We start from the raw sequence: 17,376 nt of genomic DNA on the forward strand, positions 1-17,376 counted from the left end.
TTTCCAACAGAAAATATAAATATAAATTACACAATTTAAAATGTTATTTCTTTTTCGAACTATGCTAAAAACGCGAAATTCATAAAATCGTGTGTCGAGTCACATTGCGCAATTGTAAGCGTCAAGATAATGTTAGCTGCACAACTTCACGTGAATGACGATATGTTGATAAAGTTATGAAATGTTATGTTGATGAAATGTAAGATGAACTTTTTTGTCAAGAAGACAGCACCAAAAGGCATGGTTTATTATTTCTGATTTTAATCTGAAATTGCCACGACCATACTGGAGTGACATCTGAAAAGTGATAATATAACAAATAATCAATAATAAGATGTAACAAAATAAATTGAAAATTAATAAATTTTGCTACAAGTAGTAATTTACTGAAATTAATAGATTGTAGAAAAATTACAGAACTTGTTTCTTTGCCTTCCATAATCATAGCCTACTTTCTCTTCCACTACATTACTCTTAAAATGTAAAATAACGGTACTTCACATAAATTGAAGAAATATAATGATTAAAATGTCAACTGGTTAGTTAAATTTTAATTTATTCAAGAAATAGTTTTGATAGTTATCTATACAAGGTAGACCTATCTATAATCTACAGTACCTGTTTCTACCAGCTAGCCCATGTGTACAATTATTTGTTTTATTTAGTGACTTACATGCTAGACCCAGACCTAAAACAAGTTAAAAGGTAGCCTCTAACTAGGCCTAGTAGACACACTTTACAAAAAACCCCTAACTTTCTGTATTCTCATTCTTGAGGACGATTAATGTATATTGAAGGAGTGGAGTTGTGGCTTGGTGGTTATGATGCTTGGCGTCCTGGGTTCAAGTCCTGTCATATGTCAGGATTTTTTCTCATGACAATTTGCAACTCCACTCCCAAAGACTTGTAATTAAGTCTTTGTTTATGTAGAGCATCTTGTGTATGTTTGTGTTGTGTATATGTTTGTGTTGTGAACAGGATTGCCACCTTTGAGAGAAGGACAGTGATTGAGTTCACTTGTGGTCTTCCTTGGCTATAAATGCCTAAAAAGAATAAATAAATAAAAATAAATTGATCGAAATGTCAAGGTGTACCGCAAACTTTATATCAACGACTTAAATAATACATATATAAACACATTTGTTTTTGAATAATCAAATTAAAATGTACAAATTATTTATTACCAGACTAGATTACTAAGAAATTGTCGAATCTTGCTAAATTTATTCATAAAATATTTTGTTTGTTTAGCTGACTGATATATGCTAATTATTAATAAGATAAAAGGGAGTTTTCGCAACCTTACGAATACGATAACGAAAACGGATACGTCACACATTTGTGAAACTTTTGAGCTGATCCCCATTTCATATTCGTAAAGCGTATTCGTGTTGACGAATATCACTAGTCATATAAACGAGTATAGTTTTTGATGTATTTTGCACATTTTGCACTTGAATCAGGAATGATTCATGATTATAATATAATTATACTTTTATTGAAAGTAATTTACTAAAATGCCAGGTCAATTTTGATAATAGCAGTTTTAAAGTCCTCACTCGCTTTGATGTTACGCTAGGCCTAGGCAGCCAAGCATCAAGCAACACGTACCTGCGCTTTGCTCAAATTTACCGCAGTTATATTTTGGACGGCGCCCTCAATATTTTGTTGCCATGCAAAACAGATTTTTACTGGCTTACGAAAAACGAATACGTGTGCGTGACGTATCCGTTTTCGTTATCGTATTCGTAAGGTTGTGAAAACTCCCTATTGTCTTAATTATGTTACTCATAGTAATACCAAATAGATGATCCATGGTTAGCTTTGTAAATTATACTGGAGACAGAATTTTATTTAAGATACAAAGTATATTGTCACCTGCATGTCAGCAATAGTGACCCTCTACTTTTTTTTAAAGAATTATAAAAGCTCTTTTCATAGTTCATCACATTTAATAGATCACATCTCGTTTATCAATTAAGACATTGCTGAAAAAAATTATTTCAAATAATTGAATAAATGCGAGTTGTGTAGAATGCTAATAGTGTCAATTTGTTATGCATGTTGAATGGTAGAAATTGTTTCAAATTTCAACTGAAATACCTACAGCTATGCTGTTTGTACACTTTTTGTGCAGCATAGGCAGTGACAAGTTCAAATCCAGTTTTTTTGTTGGCTTTTCACATAGTCGATCATTTTATGAAGTTTCATCAAAATAAAAAATATTCAAATAGGGACCTATGGTTGATTTGACATGGAATTTGAATATAGTCAAAACATTGTATACTCTCTAACAAACCATTTCAATCTTCTATCAAATAAGGTCGAAGTATTATAGTCATTGTCTTAGAACCATTCTATAGGTTTGCTTCAATGAATGGATGACTAGGAGCAAGAACGCTTGTAGACCCTATAGAAAACTGCATGATCCATTCTAGCGGGCATATAGACCTGAAAAGGTTATCCAAGTTTACATTCATGGGGTTGAAAAAAATTGTTTTAAACTAATTAAAACAGTAATATAATAAATATATAAAGAACTAAAATAGTACCTGTAGTTAAAAACATTTTTATACAGAAAATAGAAAATACAAGTATATCATTGAAATAAACTATTTTTTATGGACTTTCTTGTTTTTAGGGCTGAGAAAGGTTGAAATGCTAGTTCTTTGTGTACCAATAGGTCACTATATAACTACAGACTACTGCTAATTATTTTATTACAAAATTATAAAGTTATGATTTTTGTTTACAGCAGTATGATTAATATAATTACTTTTTCAAATCTATTTATACTTTGCAAGCTGCAAACAAAAACAAATATGTAGATGATTAGTATCTTTTCATAACTCGATTACTATCTTTTCATAACTCGATTAGTATCTTTCCATAACTCTATGAACTTGCTTGTTGATCAGGAACTTTTCGACTCACAGTTTTCAACATTTTTAGGATTGTGTTAGTCTCATTAACAAGAACATTTGCACTGTCATAGACGTTATCAATTTTACTATCACGAAAATAACCTTTTAAGGTGTAGCTGAACTTTTTGGAGGACTTGATAAATTCCTTTTTATGAAGCTCCAGTTCCTAAAAAAATGTAACAATTAGTAATTATTAGGTTTAAAACTGGAATCAAGCAGCTGGCTCCCACAAAGGTGAACCATGATGATGTCACTGAAAATTGCCAAATAAAGTATTGGATGTGTTATCTATTAAAGTGTAGAAACATTTTTATAATTTCTATAAACTAGCAAAAAATACTAGCTGAACGGCTGTGATGAAACTTATAAAAAAATCCCTAGGGCTTTGCAGCAGAACAGTGATTGGGCTTCTAAGGTAATGATTGATATGGCCGGAAAAGGTTTTAAAAATGTTTAAATGCTGAAATATCTTAAATCAAGGCAATCTAACAGGATGCTGAGCTCCGGAGATCAAAGGGTTTGTCTATGGCTGCGACACGATCATTTCCTGGCTCGTTAACAGACACTGTGTGCTGCGGAGAATATGTACATAGTACAGTACTGTTGGCATTTGCCGTAGCCGGACATAAGAGCAAAGGACCGTTACAAGTTCCTATCTTGACAAGGCGAGTTTATAGTGCCCTGTTGTTAGAATGCCTTGCTTTAATTCATTTGGTTGTTGTAACCCAAAACTACCATAGTATACAGTAGAACCTTTGTTTTACGTTCCCTGATTTTACGTACGCATAAAATGACCGATGACATCATCATTTTTTAGTATTTTATTACAGTGTTATTTTCTATTTAACAACAAAAAATTCATAACTTGTGAGACAAGCTGTGTGGCATTTCCCCTACAGCAGCGACTGCTTTTATTTATTGATAGAAAATACAAAAACATTGATTTTTTTACTTTATTTAAACATCGCACAGCCTGCATATACTTTTCTAGTTAGGCCTCACAAATAGCTAGGCCTAGCCTGGGCCACTGCTGTAGATTAGTCTAGCCTAGCTAGTGACCACTGGGTGTCACGAAACCCAAGACCACGAAAGCTAAGACCCCCTAAGACTAGCTAGTGACCACTGGGTGTCACGAAACCTAAGACCACGAAAGCTAAGACCCCCTAAGACCTAAGATCACGAAAATTAAGACCCAAGACCTAAGATTACAAATATTTATCTTTCGCACCTGCCTTGTACTTTAACTCCCAACATTTATTCTGAATACCACACATTTGAATTAGCACTTTTATGAAAAAGAATCACATAAAAAGTAACAATACATTTTTAAATTGATAAAAAAATTAAATTTTACAGACGTTTTTCTCGCACACATACTGTTTGCAAATTTCGCATGACCTATAGGCCTACCCCATGTTCAATATTTTTGTTTTTATGGAACGTCAAAAGAGCAAAAATTATATAGAGGGCTGAAAACTCTGTGGAGTCCATCTATTTTAACGCATTTTTTAGTGAAAATCAGTATGAAGGAATAAATACTCGAAAATAAATTTTAATTTAAAAATCATGATAATAAGTTTTTTGTTTCCTTTCCTTTCTGTTTTTATACTTGTACTATTATTGTTGCTCTTTTGGCGCTCCATAGAAACAAAAATATTGAGCATGGGAGAAGTTACAGTATACCATGGAGTAAGAGTATACAAAGAAACACGTCTGTAAAATCATCAATTTCAAGGATTTATTATTTGTTTTTATGTGTTTCTCCTTCTTAATGTACTTATATAAGTCCTAATTTTAAAGTGTGGTATTCAGGATAAAATTAGTTGACAAATTTGGAGTCAAAATACAAGGCAGGTGCGAAAGAAAAACATCCTCCGAACCAACACAACGGAGTAAATATATACCAACAAACAACCCGTCAAGTTTGTTTGTTGTAAAGAAAAAATATACATTTACTCAACGGGCGAAAATAATATGAGTTTATCTATGTTTTGCGGTAGTATTTAATTATATTTATGGTAATAAATGAAACCTACTATGTTTAAAGTTATGTATGGATAAACAAGTATTGTTTTGAAGCTGTAGTATATCTTAGAATTTGTAATCTTAGGTCTTGGGTCTTAGCTTTCGTGATCTTGGGTCTTAGCTTTCGTGGTCTTAGGTTTCGTGACACCCAGTGACCACTGCATGTTGTAAGTAAAGTAGGCAAACATGGCAGCCTTCGATCTACGTATTTGGGGGTCGATTGAAGATCAACCTGGATTTTATGGGTCCCGTGCCGTACGTAATATGAAGGTTCATCGCTCCATCCAAACAAAGCAGCATTAAAGACACCTTCCCTACAATTTGTGACGTTTTGTAAAAATAATACATATATATTACTTTAAAAACATTAAACCGGGTCATTCTTTGTCTTAAATGTACGTTTTATGGTAAATTATGATAAAAAAAAAAAAATAATCAAAAAATATCAATCTGCGTGCAATAGCGGGCTGCTAATACTATAATTATTAAAATCAACTTATTTTTCACATTTTTAACCATTTAAAGAACAAAAAATCGCAATAGGACCATATAGTATTATTTTTAAATTAAATATAGTTTGTGATCTTAAATTAGATCTAAAAAATGTAGGGAAGGTGTCTTTAATTTTCATCATATTTCAAATTAAATTCATTTCATAACAGCTTTACTGCCCGTAATATTGAAAGGACCCTCATTCAAGTGTTTTTTTTTATTAGTTTGTGAAACCACTTTATAGTGTGATTGTACCTCGGAAGCCCCATTAGCGTAATAATATTATTTTAGATTAGCTTTTTGGGTGCCGATTGGGTTCTTTTTTTCTTCAAAACATGTTCTTATTTTCAGGGGACATACAGAACGTCTTGAATGAAGTATAAAATATAATAACAATCAATCAAATTTTACATGTAATAAATAAATTAAAACAAAATAAATCAATGTCTACAGTATATGAATAATATCAAAAGGGACTACTTACTCGTATATGTTCATTGAGACGAAAAGCTTCATATTGTTTAAATATGACATTTACTGCTTGCAGGAGCTCTTTAATACCACTGGCAATATCTCTGCAGTATAAAAATAATTTCTGAGTCAATTTCACTGTTTTTTACTCAAAAATTAAGGTTAAAATCCACATGATTAATATTTCCACATAATTGTTATGATGCAAGAGATTGTATGTTAAGGCAAACAATTATTATGATATTTAGATACACAAAAAAAGCAGTCCAATTTTTAAAATACTAATATGCTGTACTGGTCTTTTTCTGATTTTTCACGCTGCGTCACTAGAGATGACTCATTTAGAAGCTGAAAGCTTCTAGAGACTGACGTTTTTGCTAAAATGGAAACTTGACTATAATTTATAGGTCCCAGCTGCTGGACCCAAAAAAGAGAGTCTATTAGGACACGTCATGCTAAAATTACAAATCCCAAAGCATTTCTGGTATCCATCCCATTTGACCGATAAATAAAATACAGTAATTCGCTTTCAGATAATCATTGAATTATTAACAAAACAGTCCATTAAAGTTTTTGTTTGTACAGTAATAGGATACTTCACACTTGAAGTATCTAGGCATGATGAAGTGACCCCCAGACTTGACCTTAGCAATAAAATAAACTAAAGTGACAAAAAATCTGTGTTTCATATCAAAGTTAATCACTTCTGTAACAAAAAAATAATATTTATTCATGTATAAAAAGTGAAAAGAAACGTTTAATTATAACCCAAAAACCTTTAAGTATTTTTTGCTTTAAATTACATTTTTTCAGGTGAAATAACTATTATGTGACAATAAAATGACACATTCAACAACAAATTTGAAATAAAAAATATATCTTTAAAACTGTTACATCAATAAGCGAGCAGCAGTTTTTGTAAGAAATATTTCTTGTTTATGTTGCTATGTAGTCAACTTGGTTCGAATGACGACATTATTTTAAGCCCCTTTCACACAGAGCTGTAAGACGGTAATATTGCAGTAATTTGCAACACTGGCTTATGTGTGAAAGGGTAAAACCCCCTTAATACCGGCTTCCGTTAGACCGCCTCTGGACCTAGTAAAATTGCGGTAATATTACCGTCATGGTTGTAAGCCTGATCTGTGTGTAAGAGTCTACGATATAACGCCTGCTTACGCAGTGAAGCAAGGATAAATTTGGGACATTTTCCTTGATTGAGAAAGACTGTGGCAATTATTTTAGGCCAAATTATTAGATATATCCATATATATATTTTTTTTTAGGTTAGTTTGTGAATAAGGCCAATAATAATAAAAATATAACAGATGTTGGTTCAAAGATTATTTAACTTGCTGTAACGTACGAAAGCCTAGGCCCTAGTGCTAGCTCATAACAGCTTCTGATAATTAAATTCGCGTCTCTTTGTAGGCCTAATTAATATATTTTGTTTCTGTAGAATGACCATCACGATCGGGCAGTTATTAGCATGGAGTGGTGTTGGGCAAAAATATAGATTTTATGCATCGCAAATAAAAACCAATAAAACTAAACGACGGACACACTAAACAACATCAGCAAACATGTGCGCACATGGCATGTTTTGTCGGCGGCGGTGCCCGCCATTTTTTTGAAAAATGTGACCTCTATTTTATGAAGACAGTAATTTTTATATATTGCGCCTTTTCACTGTAGCATTTCACACAGAAAACGGTAAAATTACCGTAAAATTATCTTCTGCGTGAATGGATCTTGACCGGCAATAATGCGTGTGAAAAGGCCTTTAGCTTACTTGCAGCATGATTCCACTCAACAAAAAGTGTCACATGGGCAATTTATTAGCTGTGAGCTAGTTTTACCAATACATTCAATTTTTGTAGATAATTTGAAAAGAAATAGGTTTTTTAAACTACTCGCATCAAAAAACGTGCACATTAAATCAAATTATGTTTTAAAATTACAAATCACAAATTATAACTCTTGCCTCTTGTACAAAAATGAAGTTTTTTGGACAAGTAGTTCTCGAGAAAATGCAATTTCAGTTTACTTGGTACTTTAAGACTGCTCGCCGGCTTTTGAAAAATTCTGTCCTATCTTTTAACACTAGCAGGTCTGAAAAGTATACTCAAAAAGTGGTCCAGAATTAGGACCATGGTCCCAAAATTTTATGGAATGGTCCTTGACCACATATCTATCTGTATATTCATTTTGAGCAATCCTGCTAACAAACAAACTAGCCTTCGCGCATAGCGCGATACTTGGCCAAATCAAAATTGGCCTAATGACCTTGACCCGATTTTTACCAAAAGTGTGTGTCTTATGCTGTGTGATTTAGGCTAAATCCACTACAATCATGTGTATACGAGTTTGGTGTAAAGGTTATGTAACAAGCCTTTCAATTAACAATAGCTTCAGTCGACTAACAATAAAACAGCAACGCGAAAAACACACGGGTGAATTTGAAAAGAAATAGGTTTTTTAAACTATTCGCATCAAAAAACCTGTATATTAAATCAACTTATGTTTTAAAATTACAAATCGCAAATTATAACTCTTGCCTCTTGTACAAAAATGAAGTTTTTTGGAGAAGTAGTTCTCGAGAAAATGCAATTTTAGTTTACTTGTTAATTTAAGACTGCTCACCGGCTTTTGATAATTCTGTCCTATCTTTTAACACTAGCAGGTCTGAAAATAATTTTTAAAAGTGGTCCCGAATTGGGACCGTGGTCCGGATTTTAACCAAAATTGGGCAGTGTCGTCCTTGCACCAGGTGACATGTATGGTGTAATTTGGAGTCATTCGAATCTAAACTGTGAGCGCTAGAGTGATGACAAACAAACAAACAAACAAACAAACTAGCCTTCGCGCATAGCGCAATACTTGGCCAAATCAAAATTGGCCTCCTGACCATGACACGATTTTCGCCAAAAGTGTGTGTCTTATGCTGTGTGATTTAGGTTAATTTCACTACAATCATGTGTATACGAGTTTGGTGTACAGGTTATGTAACCAGCCTTTCAACAAACAATAGCTTCAGTCGGCTAACAATAGAACAGCAACGCGAAAAACACACGGGTGAATTTGAAAAGAAATAGGTTTTGTAAACTACTCGCATCAAAAAACCTCTATATTAAATCTAATTCAGTTTTAAAATTACAAATCACAAATTATAACTCTTGCCTCTTGTACAAAAATGAAGTTTTTTGGACAAGTATTTCCCGAGAAAATGCAATTTAAGTTTCGGGCAGTGTCGTCCTTGCACTAGGTGACATGTATGGTAGTAATTTGGAGTCATTCGAATCAAAATTGTGAGCGCTAGAGTGATGACAAACAAAACACACACACACACACACACACACACACACAAACCGCACCAATCAACATACTTGGCCAATTTTCAATTTGGCCAAGTAACAAACAAACAAACACACAAACCAAACAGATCAACATACTTGGCCAATTTTCAATTTGGCCAAGTAACAAACACGCGCTACCGATTACATATACCTCCTTGGTAACGATGGTTCTGTACTAAAACAAGAATTGCGGACAGATTTTGGCGTTGAAACAGCTGCCAAAACAGGTCCGGCCTTTAAAATCGCTTTTATTTATTCTTAATGTCGTAAGAAGCCTGGAAAAAATCTAAATGGTTGAAGTAAACTATGCTTATGTAAGTGAATATATACTAAATATTATCGTACAAACGAAAAGAAATTATAAAAACGGACAGATTAAAAATGTGCAAGAAACATTAATAAATTGGAGTTCGGTTTGGAATCGTCTATTATTCTAGCTAATTCGTAGGGAAAATTAAGACGGAATTCATTTCTCACAAAGGCAAAAAAAAAATAATGATAACTAGATTTGAACTTTGACGAGTTCGGGTTATCCGCGCAAACGCAACATGCCCATACTTTTAAAATATATGAACGCCGACAATTACTATGCAATCCTATGACATGAATTAAATATGTACCTATTTTGTGTCATAAAGCATATTACAATATTTACGGAATACTCTGTATATGTTATAACAGTGTAGCATAAACCAAATTACAAGACCCATCTTTTAAATCCAATAACTGTATTAACACTATGATGTCATCAAATTGACATATAAAGATAACTATTTTAGAAGATAATTATCTAAATAATTACATTAATTAGGTATCCCAATGAAAAAATTCAGATTAATTTTTTTACTTTTTCTTTCAGTTAACCATAAAGAACTTAGTGTAATTAGCATTTTGCAATTTAAATGATTGAAATCCGATTACCCGTTCTAAAGTTATGGTTATTTAAAGTGGTAAAAAATATACGATTTTTTGCCTAAAAATGGTGTTTTTTGCAGTTAAAATTGGAAGCATTTTTAAAAGGTTATAACTTTTACAATAATTAGTTACAAGTTTTGAATTTTGTTAAACCTATAGATATCACAGAGTTGTACAACTCTATTTTTTTTGGAGCCTCAACGAAACCTATTTTTAAAATTATTGGTCCGCAAAGTGGTAGGAAAGCATTTAGCGCCCATTTTTGCTGGAATTCCCCAAAAAAATGAAAAAAATGCAATTTTTCAATGATCTGTAACTTTTGAACTACTGTACTAATTCATTTAATTTTTTTTGTACTTGTTAGAATGTAGTTTATATTTCATTAATAAATATATTTTAGATGTGTATATGAAAAAAAAATAATTTTTTAATGGTGAAATTTAAAATGATCCAAAAAAAATAAATGAAAAAGTATGTTAAAAACTGTGTGTACTGTTTCCTTTCTTTTACACAAATTTTTGGTAAGTATGATTATTAGATTGTTTTAATATACTTTATATTTATAATTTCAATCATAAATACTATTATATATAACTTTTGAATACGTAAAACAAGATTTTAGGCCCGTATGATTATGACACCAAATCTAAGCCGGGCTAAGATGCTCTTTTAAGGCAAACACACAATGGGTCAAAATAAACTCATTTAAAATAATCAATGTTAATTAAAACAATTAATTGTTTACCTGAATAGTATATATAACATTATAAAAAATGTTTTCTTTTTGTATTTCTACCCGTAAGTACGTTACTAAATTGTAATACGGAGCAAAAGTTTAGGCCAAGTCACGGCTTACTCGCGATCAGCAGTCGCGCCCGTTAAAGTATTTCGGTCGCAGTTAATGACTTTCGACCGCTGTATACAGAGTCAAATGTAACGTTGGTAAATTAGCTTAATAAATTTCTTCGGTACATTTTAACCTAACGCATTTGCATTGTATACTTGCATAATAAATCTTCCGCACATTACATCAATTTTAAGTTGTTAAATTAATGTGTAAAACCAGATATTCTACGACGGAATAGGACATGTCAATCTCCAACATCGCTGCTGTCACACATCTCGCGTCGAGCTGGCCGAAGTCGAGCGAGGAAAACTAAACAACGTGTTCAAAATATGGAACGTACCATTCGCTGATAGGGTGCATTGATGTATTAAACGGAAAACGTCACAACAAACTAGCGCGTACTTTACAGTACAATATTTTACTCACTACAATATTCACCGGATTATAATGGTTCAATCTTCGAAATTCTGAACGGGATTTACGCCTCATGTACCATTTTAAAATGTAGTTCGCACAATTACCATGCACAATACGTTTGTAATCTATGTTTTATCATTTTCAATGTAGATTTAGCTATAATTTAATACCAAAATCCATAAAAGTTTTCCATAAACGGTGATTCAAAATTGTTTTTTTGTCACCAAAATTGATCTTTCGTTACGAAAAACCTATTTATAGAAGACGATTTTCACATCATATTAAAGCTCATGTAAAGCCTGATAACATATGTACAACAAAAATTAATCCGCTAGCTTCAATGGTAATCGTGCGATCGTGTTTTGAAAACTGATGGAGATTTTCCGATGAGGTTTTCAACGCGCGGAAATCGGCTCGACGGGATTTTAGAACCATTTTAAAATCGCATTTTCTCGGCAACTACTTCATTAATTTTAATTGTAAACACACTTATACATAGATTAAAACAAGTACTTTCAAACAATATAAATTTTTTAAGTATTAATTAAGAGTGAACACGATTTATTTACCATCAAAGTCATACTACTTATTCAAATTTTTTTAATATTTCAAAAGTGATACCCCTCTGTACGCTTTCATTGGGATACCTACATTAATACAAATTTGAAGAATTTTACACTCCTTTTATAAAGCAAGAGATGAAAATATGACTTTTTTAATTCAACTGGCCATATGATAGATAAGATAGACAAAATTTGTATATGAATTCATATCTACAATTCAACAACTTCCATAATAAGTTTTAATCACGTGGTCACTTTTCATTCCGATGAGCTATAACTGATTAAAATATACTGTAAATATGAAATTAAGTAACTCACATTATTCTAATATTTTTATATGATATAAAAATTAAAATTTTTGTAACTCTTGAAAGAGAATTGATTGAGAAAGGTATTAAAATCTAGGAGAAAATGGGGAACGCATTAGCGCGATGCGCTCTATTAAATTGGATTAACTAGTACAAAAAGAGAAAAAAAAATCTCTAAATCCATATGGTGACGTCAAAACATCATGTAGCTACAAATTGTACATGAATTGATATCTACAATAGCTTCCATAATACATTTTAGAATGTATATAAAAATCCTGAGGAGCTATAACTTTTTTTCCACAAATTTGCATTAAATTACCTATTCTTTAGCACACGATTATTAAAGTTAACATACACACATGTCGTTATTTTGCAATTAAAGTTCATCAAAATGAATGAAATTGCTACAGAAGGTATGAAAAGCAAAAATCAATTTCAAAAACCATTTTCCTACTCTTTGTACAAGCTGTGCATGCGCAAAACGCAAATAAATTTGAAAATTTTGAAATTCTTAAAATTGCCTGAAATGTATGCGAAATTGATTTAAAAAAATAATGTTGCGCATTTAAAATTTTCAAATACGCGTACTCGCATAATTTTTTGCGTAGCATGTCATTTTTATCATGTCAAAAGTTGCTCTATATTATGAAATACACATTTGTAAAGTTTCATTGAAAAATAATTGTTTTTTCAGAATTTATGAGCAACCATAACATTTCATAAAATCGCATGTAACTTGTGCTGCACAACTCGAACGTCATATATAACGAAGTTTCTTGCACATCTACAGCTACAGGTCACTCTTATGACAAAGTTATACAATGTTATGTTAACAAGAATTAGAGATACGCTGCGGACAAAATTTGTGGAAAGAAGAAAAGATAGAAGAAAAAAAAGATCCTGACAATAACAAGGGGTTATCCGCCAAGTGTATAAATATATTTATATAACAGCCTTTTCATAAGTAACCATGCTCAAAAGCGCTTTATTCCAGTTGTTTTTGAATCAAAAACATATGGAAACATCTCCCATAATAATGCAGCTAGGAATCGGCGCAAAGTTGTGTCTTGATCTAGCCTGGTACCCATTTTATACACCTGGATGGGGAGAGGCAAATGTAAGTGCCTTGCCTAAGGATACAAGCAATGCGGCGAGAGTTGGATTTGATCGGTGTCCAACACACTGCAACTCATAAATCTACACAACTATAAAACAATAATAACTAGATTTGAACTCGTCACTTTGATGAGTTCGGGTTATCCGCGCATACGCAACATGCACATACTTTAAACTATATGAACCTCGACAATTATTATACCATCCTATGACATGAAATAAATATGTTTACAGTGCTGAATTGTACCTATTTTGTAGGTATTTTTTCATCATATTACAGTATTTACAGAATACACTGTATGTTATACAGTGCAGCATAGACGGAATTTCGATACCCATCTTTTAAATCCAATTATTAACACAATGACATCATCAAATTGACATAAAAATAACAATTTTAGAAGATAATTATCTAATTGATTACATTAATACAAATTTGAAGAATTTTGGGCACGTAAAACTGAGATGCGCTCTCGTTTAAATGCAATGAACTTTTACGCAAGAGGTGAAAATATGACTTTTTGAATTCAACTGGCCATATGATGACGTCACAACATCTGATTGACAAAATATTCACATGAATTCGTATCTACAATCCAATAGCTTCCAGAAAACGTTTTAATAATGATTATCACTTATAATTCTGACGAGCTATAACCGATTGAAATTTACTGTAAAGATAAAAATAAGTGACCCACGTTATTTACATTTTTAGACATGATGACGTCATAAAAATTAAAATATCTTTAAGTCAGGCGAAAGATAGTTGATTGACGTAGACAATATTAAAATCTCGGGGAAAATGGAATATGTATAAGCGAGATGCGCTCTGTTGAATGTGATGCGCAATAACGAAAGAGACAAAAATCCTATATTTTACATTCGTGTGGCCATATGACGACGTCATAACATCCGAGAGGTAAAGATTCTGCATGAATTCATATCTACAATTTATCTTCTTGCACAATAAGTTAAAAAAATTGTGGGTCACCTACGATCCTGAAGAGCTATAATAGATTCAAAATAGGCATTATTTTGACAATATTTTGTACCTTTTGCAACTAAAACGTGCGCAAATGGTCTAAATCAACGTGCTCGTATGACCTGATTGTAAGTCTAAATTGTTTAAAAGTTGGTAAAATTACGAGAAAATGCTGAAAAAACATAAATCACGTGAAAAATATGTTTTTAACGTTGTGTAAAATATTTTGCGCACGGGGTAATTTTTTACATGCTCAAAATGTCATGATCAGCGTAGAAAGTTGATTAGAAATTATTTTTGCGCATTCAGAAATTTTAAATGCGCGTGTGCGCGTAACTTCTTGTAAAACATGCCATTTTTAATCCATAGAAAGTTTGATCTTGATATGAATTAAATTTTCACCAAGTTTCAATACAAAATGACTTTTGGTTTTTAATCTATGATCAATCATTGAAATTCATAAAATCACGCGTAACTTACGCTGCGCGACTCGAAAGTCATAAAACAAAGTTTCTTGCACATCTACAGCTACAGGTCAATCTTATGACAAAGTTATACAATCTTATGTTGACCAGAATTAGAGATACACGTGCAACAAAATTCCGGGAAAGAAATAAGAACTAGACATGAATCTCGTCATCTTTGACGAGTTAGTTATCCGCTCGACAAACGCCATGTGCACGTCATACGTTAGAATATTGCACACAGAAAAATATTAAGGCATTATGACCTGAACTGGAGAATATGATATGTTGTTATTTCTGAATTCTGTTATTTTGTGTCATATAGTATACACAGTACAATCTGTATACATATCACAAACAGTGTAAAATAGGTGAAATTACAGGACCCCTATTTTATTGTAATTTTTAACATCTTGACGGTTTCAAAATGAAATGCAAAAGTAGAAATTTCTGAATGAAATTATCTCAGTAACAACATATTAACGTGTAGAAGAAATTTAAATACGTGAAATATTGATGCGCGCTCTTTTAAATGTAATGAAATATAATGCAAAAGATGAAAATACGACTTTTTTTATTTAACTGGCCATATGATGACGTCACAACATTCGATTGGCACAATTTACACATGATTTTGTATCTACAATACAATAGCTTCCTGAAAACGTTTTAATCGTGATTATCACATTTTATTCTTACGAGCTATAACAGATTAAAATTTACTGTAAAGATGAAATTAATGACCAACGTAATTTAAATTTTTAGGCATGATGACGTTAAAAAAATTAAAAAATTTTTAATTCATGCAAAAGATAGTTGATTGTCCTAGAATATATTAAAATCGGGGTGAAAATGGACAACGAATAAGTGGAGATGCGCTCTATTAAATGTGATGAGCTATGACGAAAGAGACAAAAATCCTATATTTTATATTCGCGTGGCCATACGATGACGTCACAATGTCCGGTTAGCCATATTAATGCATGATCCGATATCTACAACTCATCAACTTCCAGAATATGTAATTAAAAAAAAGTTCTCCATGTAGTTTAGAATCTATGACTGTTTAAAAATAGGCATAATTTTGACGAATTTTTGAACTTTTTCACCAAAAACGCGTGCAAATTATCTAATTCGACGTGCTCGTATGACGTAATTTTAAGTCGAAATTGTTTAAAGTTTGGTAACATTACTAGAAAAGGCTGAAATAATAAATCACGCGGAAAAAATATGTTTTTAACGCTACGTGTGCACCGCGTGCGTAAAAATTTTTCGCGCGTGTGGGAATTTTTGACATGCTCAAAATGACATGAAACGCATAGAAAGTTGATTAGAAGTTGATTTTTCGCATTCTAAAATTTTAAACGCGCGTGCGCGCATAACTTTTTGTGAAACATGCTATTTTTAATCCATAGAAAGTTTGCGCTTTATATGACTTAAATTTTCACAAAGTGTCAAAACAAAATTATGTTTGGTTTTTAGTCTATGATCAATCATTGAAATTCATAAAATCGCGCATAAGTCACGTTGCGCAACTATGACATCATTCAAAAATAGGAGGTGCACAAGTTCACGTAAATGTCGATATGTTGACAAAGTTACGATATGTTCTGTTTACACGTTTTAGAGAAACGCGACGCACAAAAATGACAGAAGGAAAGAAGTATAATACAGACTAGATTTGAACTCGTCACTACGTACAAGTTAGGTTATCCGCAGCGCAAAAGCCACGCGCACGATATAAGTTAGAATATTGCGCGTAGAAAAACGATTATGCCATTTAAAAAATGTTAGTGCGCTCTCTATTTTGTGTCACGTCTGAGTATATACGGTATACACATAATACTGTATACGTACTACATACAGTGCAGAATAGGTGAAAATAAGTGACCAAAGTTATTGACGCTTTTGGACATGATGACGTCATAACAATTTTAAAAATGGTGAATCATTCGAAAGATAATTGATTGACCTAGGCAATATATAAAAATGGGGGAAAATGGAATACGGATAAGTAGAGATGCGCTCTATTAAAGGTGATGAGCTATGACGAAAGAGACAAAAATCCTATATTTGATATTCGTGTGGCCATACGATGACGTCACAATGTCCGGTTAGCCAAATGGATGCATCATTCTATATCTACAACTCATTTACATTCAGAATATGTAATTTTAAAAAAGTTCACCACGTAGTTTAGAATCTATGACTGTTTAAAAAAAGGCATAATTTTGACAAATTTTTGAACTTTTTCATCAAAAATGCGCGTAAATTGTTTAATTCTACATGCTCGTATGACGTGATTTTAAGTCGAAATTGTTTGAAAGTTGGTAAATTTACTAAAAAAGACAGGAAAAACAAAAATCAAGCAAAAAAATGATATTTTTGCGCTACGTGCGCACGCGCGCGTAAAAAAAATGCGCACGCGTGGGAATTTTTGAAATGCTCAAAATTATATGAAACGCGTAGAAAGTTGATTAGAAATTGATTTTT

The 17,376-nt window shown here is 32.2% G+C and overlaps 1 protein-coding gene across 1 annotated transcript in view; it reads right to left on the minus strand.

Annotated features, from left to right (window-relative positions):
* Nucleotides 1-244: 244 nt before the first annotated feature.
* Nucleotides 245-17,376, minus strand: part of LOC140049565 (programmed cell death protein 10-like) — a 35,515-nt gene continuing 18,383 nt past the window's right edge. Inside the window, exons 5-6 of the mRNA XM_072094470.1 lie at nucleotides 5,926-6,016; nucleotides 245-3,090 (exon numbers count right to left, since the gene is read on the minus strand). Coding sequence (XP_071950571.1) covers nucleotides 2,896-3,090; nucleotides 5,926-6,016 — 286 coding nt within the window. The 3' untranslated portion in view covers nucleotides 245-2,895. The remainder of the gene's footprint in view (nucleotides 3,091-5,925; nucleotides 6,017-17,376) is intronic.

Source organism: Antedon mediterranea, chromosome 5, assembly GCF_964355755.1.
Source record: "Antedon mediterranea chromosome 5, ecAntMedi1.1, whole genome shotgun sequence".
Taxonomy (NCBI): Eukaryota; Metazoa; Echinodermata; class Crinoidea; order Comatulida; family Antedonidae; genus Antedon; species Antedon mediterranea.